The 21,345-nt window shown below is 41.1% G+C and overlaps 1 protein-coding gene, 1 long non-coding RNA gene and 1 pseudogene across 2 annotated transcripts; 1 reads left to right on the top strand and 2 right to left on the bottom strand.

Moving 5' to 3' along the window:
- Positions 1–9,406: 9,406 nt before the first annotated feature.
- Positions 9,407–10,943, bottom strand: LOC146716641 (uncharacterized; annotated as a pseudogene).
- Positions 10,944–11,711: 768 nt separating this feature from the next.
- On the bottom strand, positions 11,712–14,804 carry LOC146716640 (uncharacterized). Its single transcript, XR_014919154.1, has 4 exons — positions 14,035–14,804; positions 13,523–13,670; positions 13,074–13,161; positions 11,712–12,492 (listed from the first exon to the last, which is right to left on the bottom strand). It is a non-coding gene; the product is annotated as an uncharacterized LOC146716640 (long non-coding RNA).
- A 2,593-nt stretch (positions 14,805–17,397) lies between these two features.
- Positions 17,398–19,186, top strand: LOC146716639 (neuroligin-4, X-linked-like). Its single transcript, XM_085452509.1, has 2 exons — positions 17,398–17,578; positions 17,884–19,186. Exons 1-2 carry the CDS (start codon positions 17,478–17,480, stop codon positions 18,710–18,712), a joined length of 930 nt encoding a protein of 309 aa, XP_085308635.1. The 5' UTR covers positions 17,398–17,477; the 3' UTR covers positions 18,713–19,186.
- Positions 19,187–21,345: the final 2,159 nt, after the last annotated feature.

The raw sequence follows: 21,345 nt of genomic DNA, 5'->3' as shown, positions 1-21,345 counted from the left end.
AGCTAAACTCACTTCCTCTCTACTTACAGGAAACCAGCGCTCAGAGGAGCCGACCGGCCTCACATTTCACCCACAGACACGAACAGCGTGGAATTATTTTATGTCATAAGAAGAAACATATTCATGTTAACACTCACCTGCCTCAGCTCCACCTTCCTCCTCCTGCTTTCACTTTCACTGCTGCTCCCTAAACACAGAGGATGCTGGGACTTGTAGTTGTTTCCTTCCGGTGCGGTCTTCCTCTTTGTTTGTTTGTGTTTGTGTTCAAGTTATTTCGATCATGTAAACATCAACAGAACACGTGAAGCCACACAGAGTTTGTATGTCGAGGTGGGTAGGAGGGTTTGAGGGTTTGGGGAGGGGTCAGAGGGAAGAGGTCTCTCAGTCTTGACAATCCACATTGATGGCATTGCATCTTTCAGCGTGTTTGTGGGTCGATTTGGATGCTCCAGGTGTGAGAGCAGCCACTCAGCCTCTGCTGCAGATGTGTGTCACAAGTTCATCTAGTAGTGAGACGGTGGCGCAAGATGGCGAGTTGAGCAGTCGCACGAATTAGGAGCTCGTTGAACTTGTCCCAGAATTTACTTTGTGTTCGTTATTGTTTCCACTCGAAAGTAGTAAAATGACTGCCCCAAGTATAGTTAAACCTGCTAAATTCAAACTCGACCTCAAAAAACAAGAAACAACATCGCCATGTGATGGAAAGGAAGACAGCAGAGAAGGAACGGATCATGACTACGTAGAAAAAACCTTGAAAAAAGAGTGGACGAGCAGCTAGCTGACCTGAGTGTGCAATGCAAGCAAGCTAGTACGATGCTAGCCAGCCTAGCCAAAGCGGTTCAGTTCAACTCGGAGGAGGTGAAAGAATGTAAACAAAAGGTTAAAGAGTTGGAGAGACGAAACGAGCAGTTGACCAAAGATAACTACGATCTCAAGGAGAGAGTGTGAGAGCAAGAAAGGTACAAAATGAGGTGGTGCCTCCGGATTAAAGGATTAGAAGAGAAAAGAGATGAAGGTGTCAGATCGCTGGTTATTGGAATTCTTGGCAAGATCGCACCTGATATGATATCAAAGCTTGAAGAATCTGTGGATGTGGTGCATAGAGTTGGGAAGAAGATTGAGAACAAGGTCCGACATATCATCATTCTGTTTGCTCTGAGACACGTGAAAGAGGAGATTTGGCGTCGCACCAAAGATTCGGCTGTCTGTAAGAACGGGGGTTTCCACTTCGCTGAGGTACTGCCGCGGGAGGACTGGGAAGAGAGGAGGCGGCTGTGGCCGCAAATTGAACAAGCCAGACGGGCTGGGAAACGGGCCTTTTTCCGGGGTCCTCATGGATACATCGAAGGACGGAGGATCATCGACGTTGAATGAAAGACTTGATGTAAGACTGTATACAGTGGAATATTATTAATGGGACAAAAGAGTTCTACTTAAAGTTAAAGGTTATTAGTCACTGAGTTGGTGACAAGTGTTACAATTTAAACTCATGTTTATATATTTTTCTTTTCTTTTTTTAAAAAAAAGTTATTTTCTTAGCATACTCTTATTATGGTTCACTCAAAAATTTCTTTTGGTTCATTAAACGTTCGGGGTTTGAAGGAAATTGTTAAGAGAAAGGCACTTTTTTTATTTTGCAAGGGGCAAAAATGTCACTGTCTGTTTTTACAAGAGACTCACTCTGTGGATGCCGATGTTACCTTTTGGGCTAATCAGTGGGGAGACAAGATTCTTTTCAGTCGTGGATCTAACAGATCTGGAGGTGTGGCGATTTGTTTTAATAAGTTCCCAGGGGAGATTATAACATATAAAGCTGATAGTGAGGGTCATTGGTCAACTGCAGCTTGAAGAGCGAAGGTATATTTCTAATTGTTACAAATCTTTATGGACATAATAACGAAGGTCAAAATAAACGTCTATTGGAAAATCTAACAAATGTTATTTCAGAGTTTAAAGTTATGTACCCCACAGATTACATCCTAGTAGGAGGAGACTGGAACATGACCTCAGATGAATGGATGGACAGATGGCCTCCTCGCTTAGGAAGGAGGCAACAGAATAACATTATTGAGAACTTTTCTAGTGATAATAATTTTACAGACATTTGGAGAAGTTTGAATCCTGGAGTTAAGAATTATTCATGGTTTAAACCTAATGGAGAAAGCAGGTCAAGAATTGATTATTGGTTAGTGAGCGATGACATTTTGAGGTGTACTTCACCATCTAAAATCTCCAAAGCACCCCTATCTGATCACTGTTTCATTGATCTTGTCTTAGAACCAACAAGGATGAAACGTAGTAGCAGGGGATATTGGAAATTTAATGCCAGCCTTTTAAATAAGGACAAGTATTGTGATAAAATTAGACATAAAATTACAGATATAAAAAATGATGACTCAGTAGTGGGTAATATACAGAAATGGGAACTTATTAAATTCAAAATCAGAGAATTCACTATAAAATTCTGCAAAGAACTGAACAGGGAAAAACGGGAATATGAAAGTAATTTACTTCGTGAAATAACTCAGTGCTGTAGTAAAGAAAAACTATACGTGCAAGAAAAGAATAAATTGATGGAGTTACAAACTAAATTAGACGATCTTTACCTAGAGAAAGCCCAGGGTGCCTTTATAAGATCGAGAGCCAAGTGGATTGAGGCAGGTGAAAAGAACTCATCATATTTTAGTAAGCTGGAAAAGTGCAGACAGCAGAGAAATCTAATCTCAAGCTTGTTGATAAATGGGACTGAATGTAAAGATTTCAGAAAGATTGGAAAAGAAGTCTTCACTTTTTATTCCAAATTGTACTCCTCAGAATATTCAGCAGCTGATTCTGATAGTTTCTTTGATAAGATTCATAATCTCATCCCATGTATTGACAAGCCGTTCAAAGATCTGTGTGATTCAGAGCTTAAAATTGAGGAACTGGATTTGGTGGTCATGAAAATGGCATTAAACAAGTCCCCAGGGACAGATGGACTCACTACTAATTTTTATCAATTCTTCTGGAAGGACCTAAGAACTTTATTGTTTGATGCATTAAAGGAATCGATAGAGAAAAAAGAAGTGATGCCGAGCATGAAACAAGGGCTGATAACCCTGATCCCTAAATCGGGTAAGGATAAAAGAATTTTAGACAATTTAAGACCCATCACCTTACTAAACACTGACTATAAGATCCTGTCTGGAGCTGTAGCTGAGAGGCTAAAGAAAGGCATCTCAAACATTATCAGTGAAACACAATCAGGTTTTTTGAAAGGAAGACTAATTCATAACAATATTAGGCTGGTCTTGGATCTCCTTGAATACAGTGAATTAATCCAAGAGAGAGGGTACATCCTGTTCTTGGATTTTTACAAAGCATTTGACTCAGTTGAACATACGTTCATATTAAAAACTCTGCAGTCTTTTGGTTTTGGAGAGGAATTTATCAATGTTATAGAGATGCTATATAATGACATTAACAGCTCTGTTTTGCTAGAACATGGTACATGTTCAAGGTTTGAGGTTAATAGAGGGATAAGGCAGGGATGTAGCAGCTCACCACTTCTGTTCATCATGGTTGCTGAGCTGTTGTCTATTTTCATCATCATCATCATCAACTTTATTTATAAAGCACTTTAAAACAACCACAGCTGACACAAAGTGCTGTACATTGGAACTGTAAAATAAAATTACATGAGATATAAATAAAAAACAAATAAAAGAAGAGTGAAATCATTAATTAAATAACTACTGCATTAAAAAAGAAACTAAGTCTCACCGAGGTTAAAAGCCGTGGGTTTTAAGACGTGATTTAAAAGTGGACAGTGAAGGGGCCTCTCTAACATGCATGGGCAAATTATTCCATAATTTTGGAGCCACAATAGAGAAGGCCCTGTCCCCTCTGAGCTTCCTCCTGGATCTCGGTACCTCCAGGAGCAGCTGGTCAGCTGACCTGAGAGACCGACAGGGTATGTGGGGATGAAGAAGCTCAGAGAGGTAAGGCGGGGCAAGACTGTGTAGACATTTAAAAACAAACATAAGAATTTTAAAATTAACTCTAAAAGACACAGGCAGCCAGTGCAGAGAGGCCAGCACGGGGGTTATATGCTCTCTTTTTCGAGTTCCTGTTAGGAGTCGTGCAGCCGCATTTTGAACCAGCTGCAGACGTGAGAGCAATGACTGACTGACCCCCACATAAAGTGAGTTACAGTAGTCCAGGCGGGAAGAAATAAAAGCATGGATCACTGTTTCAAGGTGCTGCCTCGAAAGAAAATATTTTAGTCTTGCCAGTCGCCTTAAATGATAAAAACTGGACTTCACCACTGCTCTGATTTGGTTGTCCAATTTAAAATCACTGTCCAACTTAAAACCAAGGTCAGTAACAACAGATTTAAAATAGACTTCCAGGGATCCTAAAACAACAGAGGAGGACTCACAGGGACCACTGGGTCCAAACACCAACACTTCTGTTTTCTTTTTATTAAAATTTAAAAAGTTTCGAGCCAACCAAGCTTTAATGTCATCTAGACATGTCAAGAGAGGTTTTATGGAGATGGCATCCTTGCGTTTTAGTGTCAAATAAATTTGGCAGTCATCGGCATAACAGTGAAATGAGATCCCATGCCTTCTAAGGATAGAACCCAGAGGCAGTAGATACAGAGAAAAGAGCAGTGGCCCTAAAATTGAGCCCTGTGGGACACCACATGACAGAGGAGCAGAAGACGATTCGTAACCGAGAAGGCTGACAGAGAAAGTTCTATCTGACAAATAAGACCTAAACCAATTGAGTGCAGTGCCACCAATACCCACTACATCATGTAATCGAGAAATTAAAATATTGTGGTCTACTGTGTCAAAGGCAGCAGTTAGGTCAAGCAAGACAAGAACAACATGGTTACCAGAATCACATGCCAGAAGGATGTCATTAAAAACCCTTAGTAATGCAGATTCTGTGCTGTGAAGGGTTTTAAAACCTGACTGAAAAACCTCAAAGATTCCATTTTCATCTAGAAAATCTTTCAGTTGACTAAAAACAATTTTCTCTAAAACCTTGGAGACTAAAGGCAGCTTGGAAATAGGCCTATAGTTCGCTAAAACTGTGTGATCAAGGCCAGGTTTCTTAAGCAGTGGCTGTACTACTGCATGTTTGAAATTTGCAGGAACCACACCAGAAGACAGACTGCTGTTAATAATGTCAAGGACATACTGTTGTATACTAGGAAAAATTTCTTTAAAGAATTGTGGAGGGACAGGATCCCGTGGGGAACCTGTGGGCTTAATATGGCGAACCACATCCTCTAAAGAGGAGAGCGTCACAAGCTCAAACTGAGTGAAAACAGCAGCGCAAGGGACAGAGACAGAGGGGTCAGAGTCAGGAGCTGTGATAAGAGCCCTGATGGTGACAACCTTTTCAATAAAAAAGTTCAGAAAATCATTGCAAATCTCAGGAGAAACTTCCAAACAGACATTCAAAGGAGTATTAAGAACAGTGTCAATGGTCCTAAATAACACACGTGGGTTATGACAGTTGGAAGAAATAATATTTGCAAAATATTCCCTTTTTGCCTCTTTAACAGTGTTCTGGTAGCGATGCCAGCAGTCTTTGAGAATTTGAAATGATACATGCAGTTTATCCTTTTTCCACCTCCGTTCTGCTCGACGACATTCCCTCTTAACAGCACGACTGCTCTCATTAAACCAAGGCTCAGGTTTAGCCTTAAGCTGCCTGGTTTTTAAAGGAGCCACAGAGTCCATGATTTTTTGACAGCAAGAATTAAACCAGGAATGTAGGTCTTCTGTGTCAGAGGAATTATTTTGATTAAAAACAGTCACATTAAGGGGTTAACTGTGATGGGTGAACAGATAATAATCAGTCAGCTGGCAGATGATACCACCCTGTTTCTAAAAAATGAGGACCAGATTCCTTTAGCCTTGCAGGCGATCAACCATTTCTCCAAAGCTTCTGGCCTACAGCTGAATATTAATAAATGCAAAATTCTAGCTCTGCATGAGTGTCCCCTGCAAGCAATAAATAATATGCAGATCAAAAAAGAGGTGAAGTATCTGGGCATTGTAATTTGCAAGGATAAGACATCAACAGAAAATAAGAATATCTGTACCAATATAGAAAAGTGTAAGTCAATTTTAAACATGTGGCTGCAAAGGGACATAACTCTGTTTGGGAGAATCTTGCTAACCAACATGGACAGTCTGTCCAGACTCATCTATCCAGCCTTTTCTCTGCCCATACCTCCAAAACTAATTAAATCTATAAATACTCTTAATTTTAGGTTCATATGGAGGAACAAATGTCATTATATAAAGAAAAATGATGTGATTAAGAATTATGAAGAGGGTGGGGCTAATGCCACTGACTTTGATGTTATGAATGGTGTACTAAAATTGAAATGGTTAAGATCTTTCATTAGGAACAAAAATTCCTTTTGGAACATTATTCCCAATGTGATTTTTGGCAAAATGGGTGGAATAGACTTTTTGTTACGTTGTGACTTTGATTGCAGTTCGTTACCTGTTAAACTCTCAGCTTTCCATCAGCAGGTCCGTCTCTACTGGAAATTAATCTATAAACATAGCTTTACTCCTCACAACACCCCTATATGGAACAACAGGTATATCCGTTTGTGTAGGAAATCTGTGTACGTGGATGAATGGAGATCTAAAGGGATTTGGGCTGTAGCTCATTTTATGGATGATAATGGGGTCTTACTAAAACATGAGACGTTTTGTGAGAAATTTGATGTAAGATGTACTGCTAAGAGATATAAATCCCCAGTGAAAGCCATCCCAGTCCCTTTGAGATCAATGATAAAAGAAGATATTGTGCACTCTAAAATTTCTCCTGGACTGAGGCAGCTCTGCATAGCTGGAGTTGAATTTGGTGACAGCAGGTTTACAAACAAAGTGATCAGGAATATTTTGATAAATGAAATTTGCCCAAATCCGGTTAAAAGAAATTATATCCTTAAAGAATTTGAGACCATGGAGGTTAAGGCGATAAGACAAAAGTCTACAGGGAGAGCAGAATTATTAGGCAAATGAGTATTTTGTCCACATCATCCTCTTCATGCATGTTGTCTTACTCCAAGCTGTATAGGCTCGAAAGCCTACTACCAATTAAGCATATTAGGTGATGTGCATCTCTGTAATGAGAAGGGGTGTGGTCTAATGACATCAACACCCTATATCAGGTGTGCATAATTATTAGGCAACGTCCTTTCCTTTGGCAAAATGGGTCAAAAGAAGGACTTGACAGGCTCAGAAAAGTCAAAAATAGTGAGATATCTTGCAGAGGGATGCAGCAGTCTCAAAATTGCAAAGCTTCTGAAGCGTGATCATCGAACAATCAAGCGTTTCATTCAAAATAGTCAACAGGGTCGCAAGAAGCGTGTGGAAAAACCAAGGCGCAAAATAACTGCCCATGAACTGAGAAAAGTCAAGCGTGCAGCTGCCAGGATGCCAGCATAGGAAAATTGGGTTGAACAGTGAGACTGCATTTGTGGGGTTTAGAAACATCCAGAGCATCGCAACAGAAAGGTAAATAAAAAAAAGTAAGAGAGAGAGAGAGATAAAGAAATAAATGAACTAATAATACATAAATGAATAGAAAAATAGAAAACACACATGTAGAAATTGTCACATGTGAAATTGTTTTTGGAGAGAATCAGAAGTGAGACAGTTTGAATCCACAGTTCAGCGCAAAGATGCAGGAATTAAATCTGATTATAAAAACACATCGAGGCAACGAAGACCAGCTTACACTCAATATTAATATGAATACACAACATACACGCAATGAAGACATGCTTACACTCATGAATGTGAATACATGACATAAATGCTGAATGGTGTAGATTTAACACACTTAAAGGCTGAAGCTGAGGAATAACTCAGGAAGTTGCAGGACAATAGAGCGACTTTTGTGACAAGGAAAAAGTGACTGGGAGGACCAACCAGTGATTAGAAGCTTAAAGCAGGTTTAAAATAGTGAATTAGAAGTGGTTTCCAGCTGATTGAGCAAAAGAAGTGACGACTGTAGAAATAAAAATAAAAGAATAATAATTGAATTATGCAGCAATGTTTTGAATATGCATTTCTGTTGTCAGGGCAACTTCTCGAGATGTGACTCAATATGCAAATTAGTTGAATGAGTGGGGACAGAAAAAAAAGAAAAACTCAAGTTTCCTGTCTGAGACATGAGTGAAGTTTGCATTGAGAGAAATATATCTGTGACTGTGTGAGAAGAACTGTTTGGTAAAATATATGATAGCAGCCGCAGGACAATTAAATAAAGTCTGTGACTAAGTGCAGTCGTGCAGATTTGGAGAAGAAGTTTATAATTTAGTGATGACACATTGTTATAAAGTGTTTAGAAAGGGCTTAATGGGAATATTACTGTTGGGCAAACTGTGCGGCTTTAACAAGATTTTCTGTGTATTTAGCAGGTGAAACTCTGTCAGCTGACTTCAGACTGTCAGGAAGCTGAAGAACCTGAGGCCAACCACTGAAACATGATGTGGGCAAAATGAACAGAGGGAGGGATTTTAAAGGTGAACATTTAGGACTTACTGCAAATGTTACTATGTCAAAGTTACTGTGACTCAAACAGAGGAAATTTAGATTTTCTTATTTCCACACCCAGCATGTTTTGGGTGTTATATGCTATTAAATACTTTTAAATAAATTAAAAAGTATTTAATAGCATATAACACCCAAAATATGCTTCGGTTCACATTTAACTCCAGAAAATCATCAATCAAAACATGGATATTACCTGACCACAGATTCGTGGTGACGTCACTGCTCTTTTAACTGTTCGGTGTCTTTGTTTGTTTGCTGGTTGTAGAAATGGTTTATATGAGCTTTGAGCTGAGAGTCAGAGGTTTCTGTGGACACTGCTCATGTCGGCACTTATATTTCTGACCTTTTCTTATAACCGATTAAACATGATCTCCTCCCTTTTGCCCCCATTTTTGGTGGTGTAGGTACAAATGATCAGGCATGACATTCTCATAATAAATAAGATACTGCAAATAATTATTTCTGCATTTGTGCGATTGAAGTGAATTGAAAATGTGTATGAAATGACACTGTTTTAAAGATTTGGCCTAAATAATTTTGGAGTGAATGAGTCTAAACATGATGACCTAACTAGTGATATCCTGACACACACACACACACACACACACACACACACACACACACACACACACACACACACACACACACACACACACAGCATGTTATGCCAGTTTCAGCTGAAACTATGTTTCAAACCATGTTCCGGGTTTTTAGTTCACCATTTATGAGGCTTCAAGAAGAAAATAAAAGACAGATCTGAATGTTTGAAAATGTTTTGGAAAGATTCTGTAAAGATGAGATGAAAAATACTCAAAGGATAAATTTAATTGGTTTATTATTTAGATAAGTTGAAAAAAGTTAAACAAGCAAGTAAATGAAGAAACAAGGTAAAATGAAGTAATAATGAAAAAAGTTAAACAAGTAAATGAAGAAACAAGGCAGAGGAGAGAAAAGCCCAACAATCCCCTCTGAGCAAGCAGTTGGCGACAGTGGGGAGGAAAAACTGCCTTTAAACGGGCAGGAACCTCCGGCAGAACCAGGCTCAGGAGGGGGCAGTCAACAGCCGGGACTGGTTGGGGGGGTTAACAGAGGTGGAGCAAGACGAGGCTACATCAGGTGAGGAAGCAGTAGCCTCTCTCCTCCGGAACAAGTGGAACCATTTTTTCTTTTTTTTCATGCACTTTTCCACGAGCGCTTTTTTCTCCAGGATGAGATTTCTCAGCTCATCGATGGTTTCTGCGTTTTGTTCTTCAAGTTTCTCACATCTTTGTTCCACCTCTTCCAATGTTGCTTGTTGTTCTTCAAGCTTGTCTTTGAGTTGTTTGGATGTTTCCTCCTGTATCAGCTTGTCCTTGTGCATGTCTGCATTTCTCTGTTGGACCTCTTTGTGCTTGTCTTCTAACTGCTCGTTTCTTTTCTGGATTTATGGAGCGTGAGCTGCAGGTCTTCATGTATTTTGTCTTCTTGTTGTTTTTGCGCCTGCATTTGAGTGTGTTCACGCTTCAAGTTATTGAATTCCACCAAAATCCCCTTAACGAGCTCGGAGTTGTTTCTCGCTATCTGATCGATCCTTCTCTGCATCTGTGAGCAGCGTTTCTCCAGTTTGTCCTTTTCTTCTTCCACTTTAGTTGCTTTGTCCTCCAGCTGATTACAAAACTCTTGCAGTTTTAGATTTTTAGACTCAAAGTCCTGGACGATACGTTTTCCTTCTTTCAGTCTTTCCTGCTGTTGCTCTTTCTGTTGAAGAAGGTCTTTATTTTGGCGCAGTGTTTCATCCAGGCTTTCTTTCAGCATGCGGTATTTTTCCTGCATGCTCTTCAGTTCGTGCTGCATGTCTCGTTGCTTTTTGTCCTGCTCTTCCTTCTGTTGGAGGAATTCTTTCTTTTCTTCCACAGCTTCATGGAGCTGTCTTTGGAGGAGCCGATTTTTTCGGTCCATGTATTGGAGATCCCGTTGTATCTTATCAGTCATCGTTTTCTTGTCTTGGAGCTGGTTGGTCATTTCTTTTAGTTCTGCACTCTTTTGCCTGTTTTCTTTAATGAGGTGCACAATCTGCTCTCGGCTCTGAGCAAACTTGATTCCCCAGCCCTCATTAATAATTTTTATGTCCGGCTGGCGCTGTTGTCTTTCTTCCAGCTCTTTATTTTGGGCTTCCATTCGTCTACATTTGTCCTCCAGTTGAAGTTTCTCTTCTTCAATTTGTTGCATTTTTTTCTGGAGAAGGTAGTTTTCCTTCCTACTCTCCTCTAACGCCCTTTGGAAGGATGAGACGCCATTTGGGGAAATTGGCCGGCCACGCCAGGAAGGAGAGGCGGCGTAATCTTTTTGAATTGGTTGTTTTTTTCTTGGAAACATGTTGGAGTTTCTACACTGAAAAAAATATGTTGTTGGATTTACTTAATTCAATGGTGGACATTTGTTGCACACAGATGTTTTGCTTTGGCAGCAACTTAAACAATTGAGTTAAATTAACACAATTTATTCATGTTCAATAAACCTGTGCAATTTGTGTTGATAAAATGTGACTTAAACATGTTTTGATGAAGTAATTTGAGCTCTTGAAATATTTTAATCCTTCACAATTTTCTCACTTTATCCCAACACCATTCAATAACTTTTACCCAATACTACTTGGTCACTTAAATACTACATGTTATCTTCAAATTACATTTTGCTATTATATTCTAGTATCAAATACACAATTTTCAAATGGAGGCCTTATAACAGATTATATTGTTCTCTTCCAAGATGGTTGCTGGCATCCACCAGTAACCTTTCAAAACAAAATGTCTAATTTCACTGCATTGACAGTAGGTAAAGAATTAAACTGACATTACTCCACTACTGAATCTATATAAATCAACAGTTAAATAATGTCAGTTCTTCCGTGTTCTCTGGAATCAATCACAGCAAAGAAATTAGACTCTTTCTTTTGAAAAATGTTGGGAAAGAACAATACAAAACATTCTATTTAAGGCCTCTGACGTCAAGATTCAGTTAAACAACAATTATAACTAAACAATTTGAGGTAATGTTAGTTTCCATTAACATTAAATTAGGTTACTGAATTGGCAAACACCTTCCTATTAACATTACCCATTTTACCCCAATAACTAAAGAAATTAGCACTTGCAGGTCAAAACCTTTATTCAAGAGATGCAAAAATAACATTGATACAGTGACTGTCAAAAATTACGGCACTGATCATACTGTGACATCTTGGTTCAAAACAGCAAGCTTAGAAATATTCAACGTTCCTTACTTCAACTGAATGAAACTGAAAATACCATTTCACACGGCCCATATGGGATATTTAGACTGCATAACTGTTCATGCTACATCTCTTCACTAGTAAAAGAAAGAAAAAATACAAAGAGAAATTTAAAAATGCTGCCAAACAGACAGAGAACTTGTACAGAGCAAAAGGAAAAACAAACAACAACAACAACAAAAAAACGGCTCGTCCTCATGGCAGTTGCAGTGTATATAAAAATGAACCCTGCGATCTGTTCCTGGAATTGAGCTTCAAAAATGCAGCAGAACAAGTGTGAGATTTAAATGTCTTCTCACCTAGAGCTGGTCACCTCACATGCATAACAGTGAGCTTCGTTGCAGGAGCAGTTTTGTCTTAGTTGTGAGCTTTTCTTGAGAGCTGAGTTGCTTCCAACTCCATTACCACCCTTTGAATCACCTCAAAAGTGTAGCAGAGTTGTGATGGGTAACTCATATTGAAGGAATAAAAAAGGTCCAAACAGCATGGCTACTGCAAAGGTCACGTTATCCAGATCTTGAAGAACTACTATACCCTCGATGATGATGCCAACATCAGAAAAGTCATTGCCTGCCGCATCCTCTGGAGACAGATGTTCATTGTGGTTTTCTCAATCTGTGCAGTGGCCTCAGTCAAGTCCTGGTTAAAAACAAAACATTTCTTTAAGATTCCTTTTTAAACTCATCTCTTTTGAATCTACCAGTTCTAATGTTAGAGTAATTTAAACCAATGCAAGCAACATAGTAAATAGCTATAGCCAAAGAGTGGCCTGCCATGCTGCCATTCATGGTCTAACAGAGTTTCTAAGAGAGGGTGAAAAACATAATTTCAAATGCTTTACATTAGTTTTTCTTAGAAAGACACCGGCCCATCAGAAATCCAGGTTTTGTCACTCAGAAGATGTTAGAATTTAGACTTTCAGCCCCACAATTTGGTTAGCTGTTGGTCTTTTTTTTTTTCAAACAAAAGCTAATGTAAATATTGGGGGGATTTTCCTTTGTTCACTAGAATGACAAATTTAAAGTTTTTTCACACTGATGTGACCCCTAATACAGGGGTGGGGCCTCAAGGGCCGGCGGCTGAGTTCACTACCAGGCCTCATGTGAACTTCAAATTATTAAAGAGGACTACTGGTCCTAACTGGTCCAATGAGGATCAAGTGGATAACTAAATGCATTTTTAAATGTTGCAAAGCCACAATCTACTCATAAAACACTCACCATGAACTCCTGCACCAAGATGTTGCAATTGTCTTTCACACAGATGTGGAGCACTTTGATGAGACTCCCTTTGAGCATTAATGTCATCCTAAAGTATTATAACAAAGAAAACAGAGATTTGTGAACTTTTCAGTAGCACAGAAGAAAATGATCCCAGACCAAAACTTAAACCAGTCAACATGCAACACCAGCATCTACAAAGCAATATCAAAAGTTCCTGTTTGACATCCACTTTATGGATATATAGTTTCCAGAACATTTATTTTTTTAAAAAGATCAATTTTTCTCAGTGGGCCAGTAAATGCATGACGAAAATTATGGCATCCTTTCGGTGGAATCAGTACTCACAGGTAATAGTTGACTGTTTCAATGGATGCAGCATAAAAATCTTTTACTGACCTAATGCAATACATATACACTTTGTAGTTAAAGAATTTTAAAGTTCTTACTGTCATCATGGCAGCTACATCCTTTAGCTTTGTGCCCTGTTCCCCCGATCACTTTGCAAACACTTTCAGCAGACTGTCAGAGAGAAACTCAGCTCCGTCAGAAACCTGTAAAGGCATGGTTGGGATGCACTGGAATGCTGCATTTCATCTGAAATGACATAAAATTATTTTGAAATAACAGCAGGCACTGTGCTTGGTTAATAATCAGTAATGTTTTGTTGAATAAAAACTGTGTTTCCAGATCTTATGGGATTAAAAAAATGTTTATTTCTGATTTGCAACCCAACAACCCACAAGTTACAACCTCATTTTAGTTCAAGTGTGCATTAATGTGAGTCCAGTAATCACCTTTCTGACAATACATACAGGTATAAGTTAAACCTATGGCAGATTTTGGATTTCTCAGTTGTATTAATAGGGTGGTCTATTTGAGTATGCATGCACCTAATAATTATAAAAAACCTATTATAAGTTACAGAAACCTTAAGCGAAAATAGAATATACTTTCTTACCATAACACCTTGAACCCACAATCCATCAGCTGACTCCTGGTGAAATGCAGAATAGATGTGGTCTCTCAATGTGCATCAACAAAAACAAAAACAAAAACAAAAGGACAGCAGGTGAGGGCAGGAGGGGTAGGGATGTAAGCTAGCATAATGCCGCTGATGATATTAGCTAAAGCTGTTCGATGTCCAAAATCTCACTAACACCACGGTGCAGTAAATACACAATGTAACTGAAGAGTCAGTTGACAAATCTATTCACACAGAAAACCAAATTATGTTATGAGTGCCTCGTAATTAGGTTTAATGTGATATTACGGCTCTTGTGCCAAAGACAAATTCAAATGAAAAAGCGCCAATTCTTTGATAACAGATAAAACAGCAAATAAGCTAACGGCTCTTTTTTAGCATGTTACATGGCGGCACTTTAGACGTTTAACTACATTTGGCTGAAATATGGTAAATATTAATTCAAAAAATCAAGACATACCAAAAAACGTAGAGTTGGCTGCTCGACTTGACTGAGATGGATGCATTTTTTAAACCACGATCCAAAGCCCGCGAGATGAAATCACGCGTGGTTTCACGAGATTTAACGTTGCTATCTTATTGACTTACTTCACCTGAACATGATATAAACAATTTAATACACCCTTTCTGCATATCATGTAGTTTTTACACTATATAGTTACATTTATCTTTAAAACATGAGGCAATTGTGTTAAATACATGCAAGATGCTTACATAAATCCAAGAGATGGCCAGTCCCTTTTTTTCAGTGTATACGATGACTTTGAAGAGCTTGTGGTGAACGTTTTGTAGGCTGCAAACACAGATGCTGCTGAAACGAACTAAAACTTGCTGTTTCTCACCCCTACTTAAGGAAAAACATCAAAGGACTTAAGATTCTTAAGATCTATGACATCATCACTCCCTAAGCCAATGAGATTGTCACAAGACATTTTGGAATGGGGTATTTTTTTTTAAACTGTTTTCAAACTTAACTTAAAATTTCAGTGTTTCCTGGTTGTGGACTATTGGTTAGTCCAGCCGATTAAGAAATTAATTGTCACAAACATCCCTAATATTATATAACAGACGACAGAAAACACGAGTTTTTTTTCTACTCAATAGAGGTATAATAAAAGTTTTTTGTTATTTTATAAAAGAGAACATTTATTAAAGATTATGTATTTAATTAAAAAACTCTGTTCATCTAAAGCAGGGGTCAGCAACCTTTAAGACCCAAAGAGCCAAAGAGCCATAATTGGCCTATCTGGGGTTGAAAGGCTCGATAAATGCACGGCGTTTCGCCGGGTACACCGGCTTCCGCGAGTGTGACGCTTATTTTGAGCGATGAAAAAATAACAAAATATAATTTTATTTGTATATTGCAAAATCACAATAATCTTCCAATTTAGAACTACAAGTTAAAAAAAAGAACTAACATAAATAAAATACACTTCAGCTAATTTATTTCCCCAAACCACGCGGAGCCGCACTATAAGGACTAAAGAGCCGCAGGTTGCCGACCCCTGATCTAAAGGGTTTAACAAAAAGGGGGAGCTTCCTGCTGGAAATTGAAATGTCCCCATGTCCCCACTGGGCGATCGTGGCTCAAGAGTTAGGAGTTCGCCTTGTAATCGAGCCCCGGCTTGGACAGTCTCAGTCGTTGTGTCCTTGGGCAAGACACTTCACCCGGCAAGACACTTCACCCGTTGCCTACTGGTGGTGGTCAGAGGGCCTGGTGGCGCCCTAGGGTGGCTGTAGCTACATCACCAGTGTGTGAATGTGTGCGTGAATGGGTGGATGACTGAACGTGGGTGCTTAACTAGTTAAAAAAACAAACAAACATCTGTCTCTTATTTTTTATGTCACACAGGAAAGAAGCTTCAATGTCTGATGAGAAGACATTAATTTGTTGGTGTTTGTGGTGTTTGGTGCAGTTTTCTTGTTCTCTGGCTTGTTGTTTATTTACAGTGGAGATGAAGATCTCTAACAAGTTGATTTGTTCACATTTGCGCATTTTTAAGAGGAATGTGTTTTTTGAGTTTGTACACTATATGCATGTAAGGCAACCGTTTCCTTTTTCTGTATTTTTGTGTGCTGCTCTTTTAACAAAAGGGGAACAAAAGACATTTAAATCGACCTCAGATGATTTGTTTAAATTTTTACAAGGTCTTACTGAGGTGATGCAAAGTGAAACATGCTTCTTTTTTGGTAATGTGCTGGAAAAGCTTGAAAATTGACCTTGAATGTGCTTAAAAAGTGCTTGAATTTGACCCTAAAAAATGTGTATGAACCCTGCATATATTGCAGTATTTACAGTTTATAGTAGGAATTTCATGGCAACAGCTAATCTTTATTTTGTTTACTGGGAAATGAAATGCTGCCAATTCACAAAGCTGTGCTTCAGCTGCACTTCCTGTTGTAGACTTGTGATGCACACAGGCTCTGTTCCAGCACTCAGCATGTTCTTCCTTATTTGCTCCACCAGGGGGAGCTCCTAAACTATGACATCTTGATAGGAGTGAACCAGGGAGAGGGGCTGAAGTTTGTGGACGACAGTGAGGACAACGACGGCATCTCAGCTGCGGCGTTCGACTACACCATCTCCAGCTTTGTTGACAACCTCTACGGCTACCCAGAGGGTGAGGACGCCACCTCTGTACACTGCCACTTTTTCAGTTATTCCATTTTACAGCCTCCTCTCACTTAACTGCATTTTGCAGCATCATCAGGTTTTGTCTTATTAGGAGCCGCGTTTGGTGATTTGTTAGTTTTTTTCTGTTTGCTGTATTCATTAAAATAAACGGATAATCGTCAAAATGACAAATGTGGACAATTATCAAAGCTTACATTACAATTCTGACAGCTTGAGTTCACATGAATTTTCAAAAGAATATCAAAACCTGTGAAAGTGCTTTAAGCGTTTAAAACATGCGAGTAAAGAATGGAATCAGTAACATGTGAGCCCAGTGAAGTGCATCAAACAAGACAAGCGTGCTAAAGAGAGCCACTCATCCACATCACGGCGTGTCTGCGCCTTAACCTTTGAGGCTCTGTGGGCAGTAATGCTATCATCCCCCAGGTAGTGGGCTCCCAATCTCAGTGTCGGTGTTTCTGACAGATCGGCCTGCGAACCCCTCACAGCCGGACCACAGTCACAGTACAGATATGTTTGGATAATGCAGTCATGCTTCCTCTCTGCTGCCTGTCACTCCTTCTGTTATCAGAAAGACTTTTTTTTCCTCTCTAGATTTCTCACTCGCTTCCTGTTTACGGACCACCAGTGGGTGGCACCAGCTGTGGCCACTGCCAAACTTCATGCTGAGTTTCAGTCCCCAGTTTACTTTTACACGTTCTACCACCACTGCCAAACCGAGACGCGGCCCGAGTGGGCCGACGCCGCGCACGGAGACGAGATACCTTACGTGTTCGGCGTACCGATGATCGGTGCCACGGACCTGCTCCCGTGCAACTTCTCCAAGAACGATGTGATGCTGAGCGCTGTGGTCATGACTTACTGGACTAACTTCGCAAAGACTGGGTAGGCCTCATGTCACAGTAGTGTAAACTGTACACGTTACTGTATGTTCTCTGATAGCCTTCTAGTCATGTTGAATACTTGAATCTAGGTTGCTAGTTTAATTCCCGTGTGGCTTTGAAGAATTGAACATACTGGTTCACCAAAAGCATCCAGATCCCAGAGCAGCCGGTTGGTCTTAGATAGTTTAAAGGTTGCACAGAGAATGGGCCTCCTGTCTGTATTCAGTGTATTGATGCCACATGTTACTTATAATGGAGACTGAATATAACTTTGAACTGAAACGTTTAACCTTTATGCTCCACCAGGGACCCCAACCTGCCCGTCCCTCAGGACACCAAGTTCATTCATACCAAGCCCAACCGCTTCGAGGAGGTCATCTGGACCAAGTTCAACTGGAAGGACAAGCAGTACCTTCACATCGGTTTGAAACCTCGTGTCAGAGACAACTACAGAGCTAACAAAGTGGCCTTTTGGCTGGAATTAGTCCCTCATCTTCACAGCCTGCACGACGTGCTCTTTCCCACCACTACGCGCTCCCCCGCAGGCCGTGACCCCGGCACCATGAGGCCCAGAAACAACGTTCCTCGAACCACTCGTCATCCTTACCCTACCTTCCCATCAGATCCTGAGCCCGAGGGCTCAGAGCGCCCGCCCCAGGACCTCTTTCCCGGACACACCCGCGACTACTCCACCGAACTGAGCGTGACAGTTGCAGTTGGAGCGTCGCTCTTCTTCCTCAACATCCTGGCCTTCGCCGCCCTTTACTACAAGCGTGACAAGCGGCACGAGATGCGCCGGCACCGGCTGTCCCCTCAGCGGGGCGGCCCCGCCAACGACCTGGCTCACAGCCAGGAGGAGGAGATCATGTCCCTGCAGATGAAGGACTGGGAGCACGACGCTCACCACGACATGGAGCCCCTGCGACCCCACGACATCCTGCGGCCCGCCTGCCCTCCCGACTACACCCTGGCGCTGCGCCGCGCCCCCGACAACGTGCCGCTGATGACGCCATACACCATCACCGTGATCCCCAGCACCATCACCAGCATGCAGCCTCTTCACGCCTTCAACACATTCCCCTCCACCGGCCACAACAACACCCTGCCCCACCCCCACTCCACCACCAGGGTATAGTAGGGACAGGCCCGACACAGCGCCACCTAGGGACCAGGAACACTGGCTCTGCTACCGCTCTGGAAGGGAGGCCTCTAGACGTGGGCCTTCGTTCTGTCCTCTTATTCTCTTCTTTCTCCAAAAGCAACTACACCTGCTGCGTCATGTGCTGTGAAACTTGGCAGCTCCCTCCACTGGTGGCATGTGGAGGTGCAACTGAAGTGTCCAGCAGCAGATGAGCAGTTTGGGGTGGGTGACTCAGATCTTTCAAAGATACTGTTTTCAAAGACGGTCTGCTGTTTCCAGGCTCAAGACCTCCAACATTTGTCAAAGGGACGAATGCTCTCTCGCTCCTCGCTGTTTTCTCTTTTTTACGTTGGCGTCATCTCTTTTTCCATCTCCTGTGTGTTATGTGCACATTATGCTTCTCTTTTCTACATCCGTGTTTTATTACTGCTCTCTTCCTCTCATTTGACATGCCTCCCTCCTGCTCTTCTCTAAAAATTCCCGATCTGCTGAGCAGTCTGGAGGCGGGAGGCGTACACTAAACATATAACTATGAAAACACTGATATCTTTCATTCGACCAGCATTTTTAGGTGCCAAGTAAGTACTGCTGTGTTTCATTTCTCATCGAGGGAGAAGAAAAACCAAAGAAAAATAGAGTTTCGCTATTTACCGTCAACTAACAGAGTTCTGTCATGTTCTCATGACAAAGTGCCAAACTGGCCTCAGTCGTGATTTTCTTTCTTCCATCTTCTCTCTTTTTGTTGTTTTGTTTGAAGCATTTGTTTAATTGTTGTTTTTTATTGTGTGGAAAGAATTTTTCTGAAAATACAGATATAGAGAAATGATATTATATATAGTTCTATATAAAATGTGTACAAAGGAGAAAGTATATAAAAGGGTTTTCTCAGTGGGGGATCTATGCATGAATTATTTTTAAAGACGCGGGGAAAAGGACACTGTACCTGTCAATGCACGTTTCCCAAAATCTAAACGAGTCATATCGCTCCATGTTTGCTACTTTTGGTTTTTGGTTTTCTCCCGCAGAGTAAGAGCATCGCAGGAGCATCGCAGGAGCATCGCAGGAGCATTGCAGGAGCTCCTGAAGTCAAACGACGCCTCCCAGCACTCATTTATTAAAACGGAGTCGATGCCAAAAGTCTTAAACGTTAGAATCAAAGCAACAGCTGTGAACTCAGTCATGGTGTCATGTGCAGCCTCCGTCTTACTGTCACTACTTTTTCATTTTAGGGTACGTGAGGTAAAGCGTCCGTCGATGTAGCTTGATTGTACAAAATTATTTTTCTACGTTATTAACAAAACAGAGCAGAGACTGATGCTGCTCCTGTCTGACCCCCTTATGTCTGCCACATGTGTATTCTGACTTCATATCATCACTGCTCCCTCCCTCCTCCTCTCTCCATCCTACACCGCCTTTGTTATTTAACACCGACCCCCCCCCAAACTGATAATCAGACAAATTCCCAAACAGCTGACTTCACTGTGTCGACACCGTTCCTGACTATTTCTGACCTCAGTTCAGCTCTGCTATTATCCTCACATTAAGGGTTCGTTCACCTGCCTGCAGATGATCTGTGAGCTCGTCGGTTGTAAATTAAACTCTAAGCACACTGAGGGTAACCAGGAGGCGTTCAGGGCCTGCAGTGCAGAGCTGCAACATGAAAAAAAGGGATGAGGGCTCAGATCTCCTGAACAGGGTGGAAACAACACGGTGGGTTTGTGCTGTTTGTGATTCCTGCTCCGTCACTCTGGTGGAGACCACTGCAGCTCAGCAGCGCTCCCTGCTGATCCTCTGATGAAGATGTCAACAGTATGTAAACTGAGCTGATGTGCTGCTGTTTGAGCCCACGTGGTAGCGTACGTCCAGTATGGGAGAACTTAGTCACCGGTGCTGTCTTTGCTTGTGCTCTAGCTTTAGCCTGTTTGATTGTTTGTTTTCTATTTTATTACTGCCTAAAAGGGGAGGTGGGGGAAACACATGCCTGACTTCTCCTGTCAGAGGTTTTGTAAGCTCAGTGGAAGGGAAACGTGCACAATGTAAATCATAAAACAACTGAGTGGGGCTGTGCTGCAGGTGGATCAGTGCTGTGGACAGTAGCTGTGGAAAAGAGACTGGACAAAGACTCTCAGCCTTAAATACAGGACAGAGGATGATCCGATCATCTTTCAGCTAACAGTGTCGAGCAGAAGGACGGCCGGCTGATGCGTCCGTACGAACCCTTTTGTACTCACTCCTGTGTATAAGGAGGTGGCGAGGGGTTGTGTAGTTAACCTCAGTGATAGGTTTGTAGCATAAACCTATTCGTTGGAACGTTAAGGACAATTTAATTACATAGCAAAGCAAGACACGAGTAGGCAAAGTTCTTCATGTTTCCCGTGCACGGGAGAGAACCGGACAAACGCCGTTCCTTCGCTTCACCCCAGTTGCTCTCGTCCGCTCCCCCGTAACACTGCTCTTTTATTGAGGTTACATGAATATACATATGATGTTCATTAACATATGACGTCTACATACAAACAAAGAGTACGTTGCCTGTGCGTGCGTGTGTGTGTGTGTGTGTGTGTGTGTGTGTGTGTGTGTGTGTGTGTGTGTGTGTGTGTGTGGGGGGGGGGTCAGAGTGTGACCCC

Source organism: Copadichromis virginalis, linkage group LG3 (genome assembly GCF_057382275.1).
Source record: "Copadichromis virginalis isolate Kocher_CV1m ecotype Utaka linkage group LG3, C_Virginalis_male_GT1.1, whole genome shotgun sequence".
Lineage (NCBI taxonomy): Eukaryota > Metazoa > Chordata > Actinopteri > Cichliformes > Cichlidae > Copadichromis > Copadichromis virginalis.
This window is presented reverse-complemented; position numbering and strand designations above follow the sequence as displayed.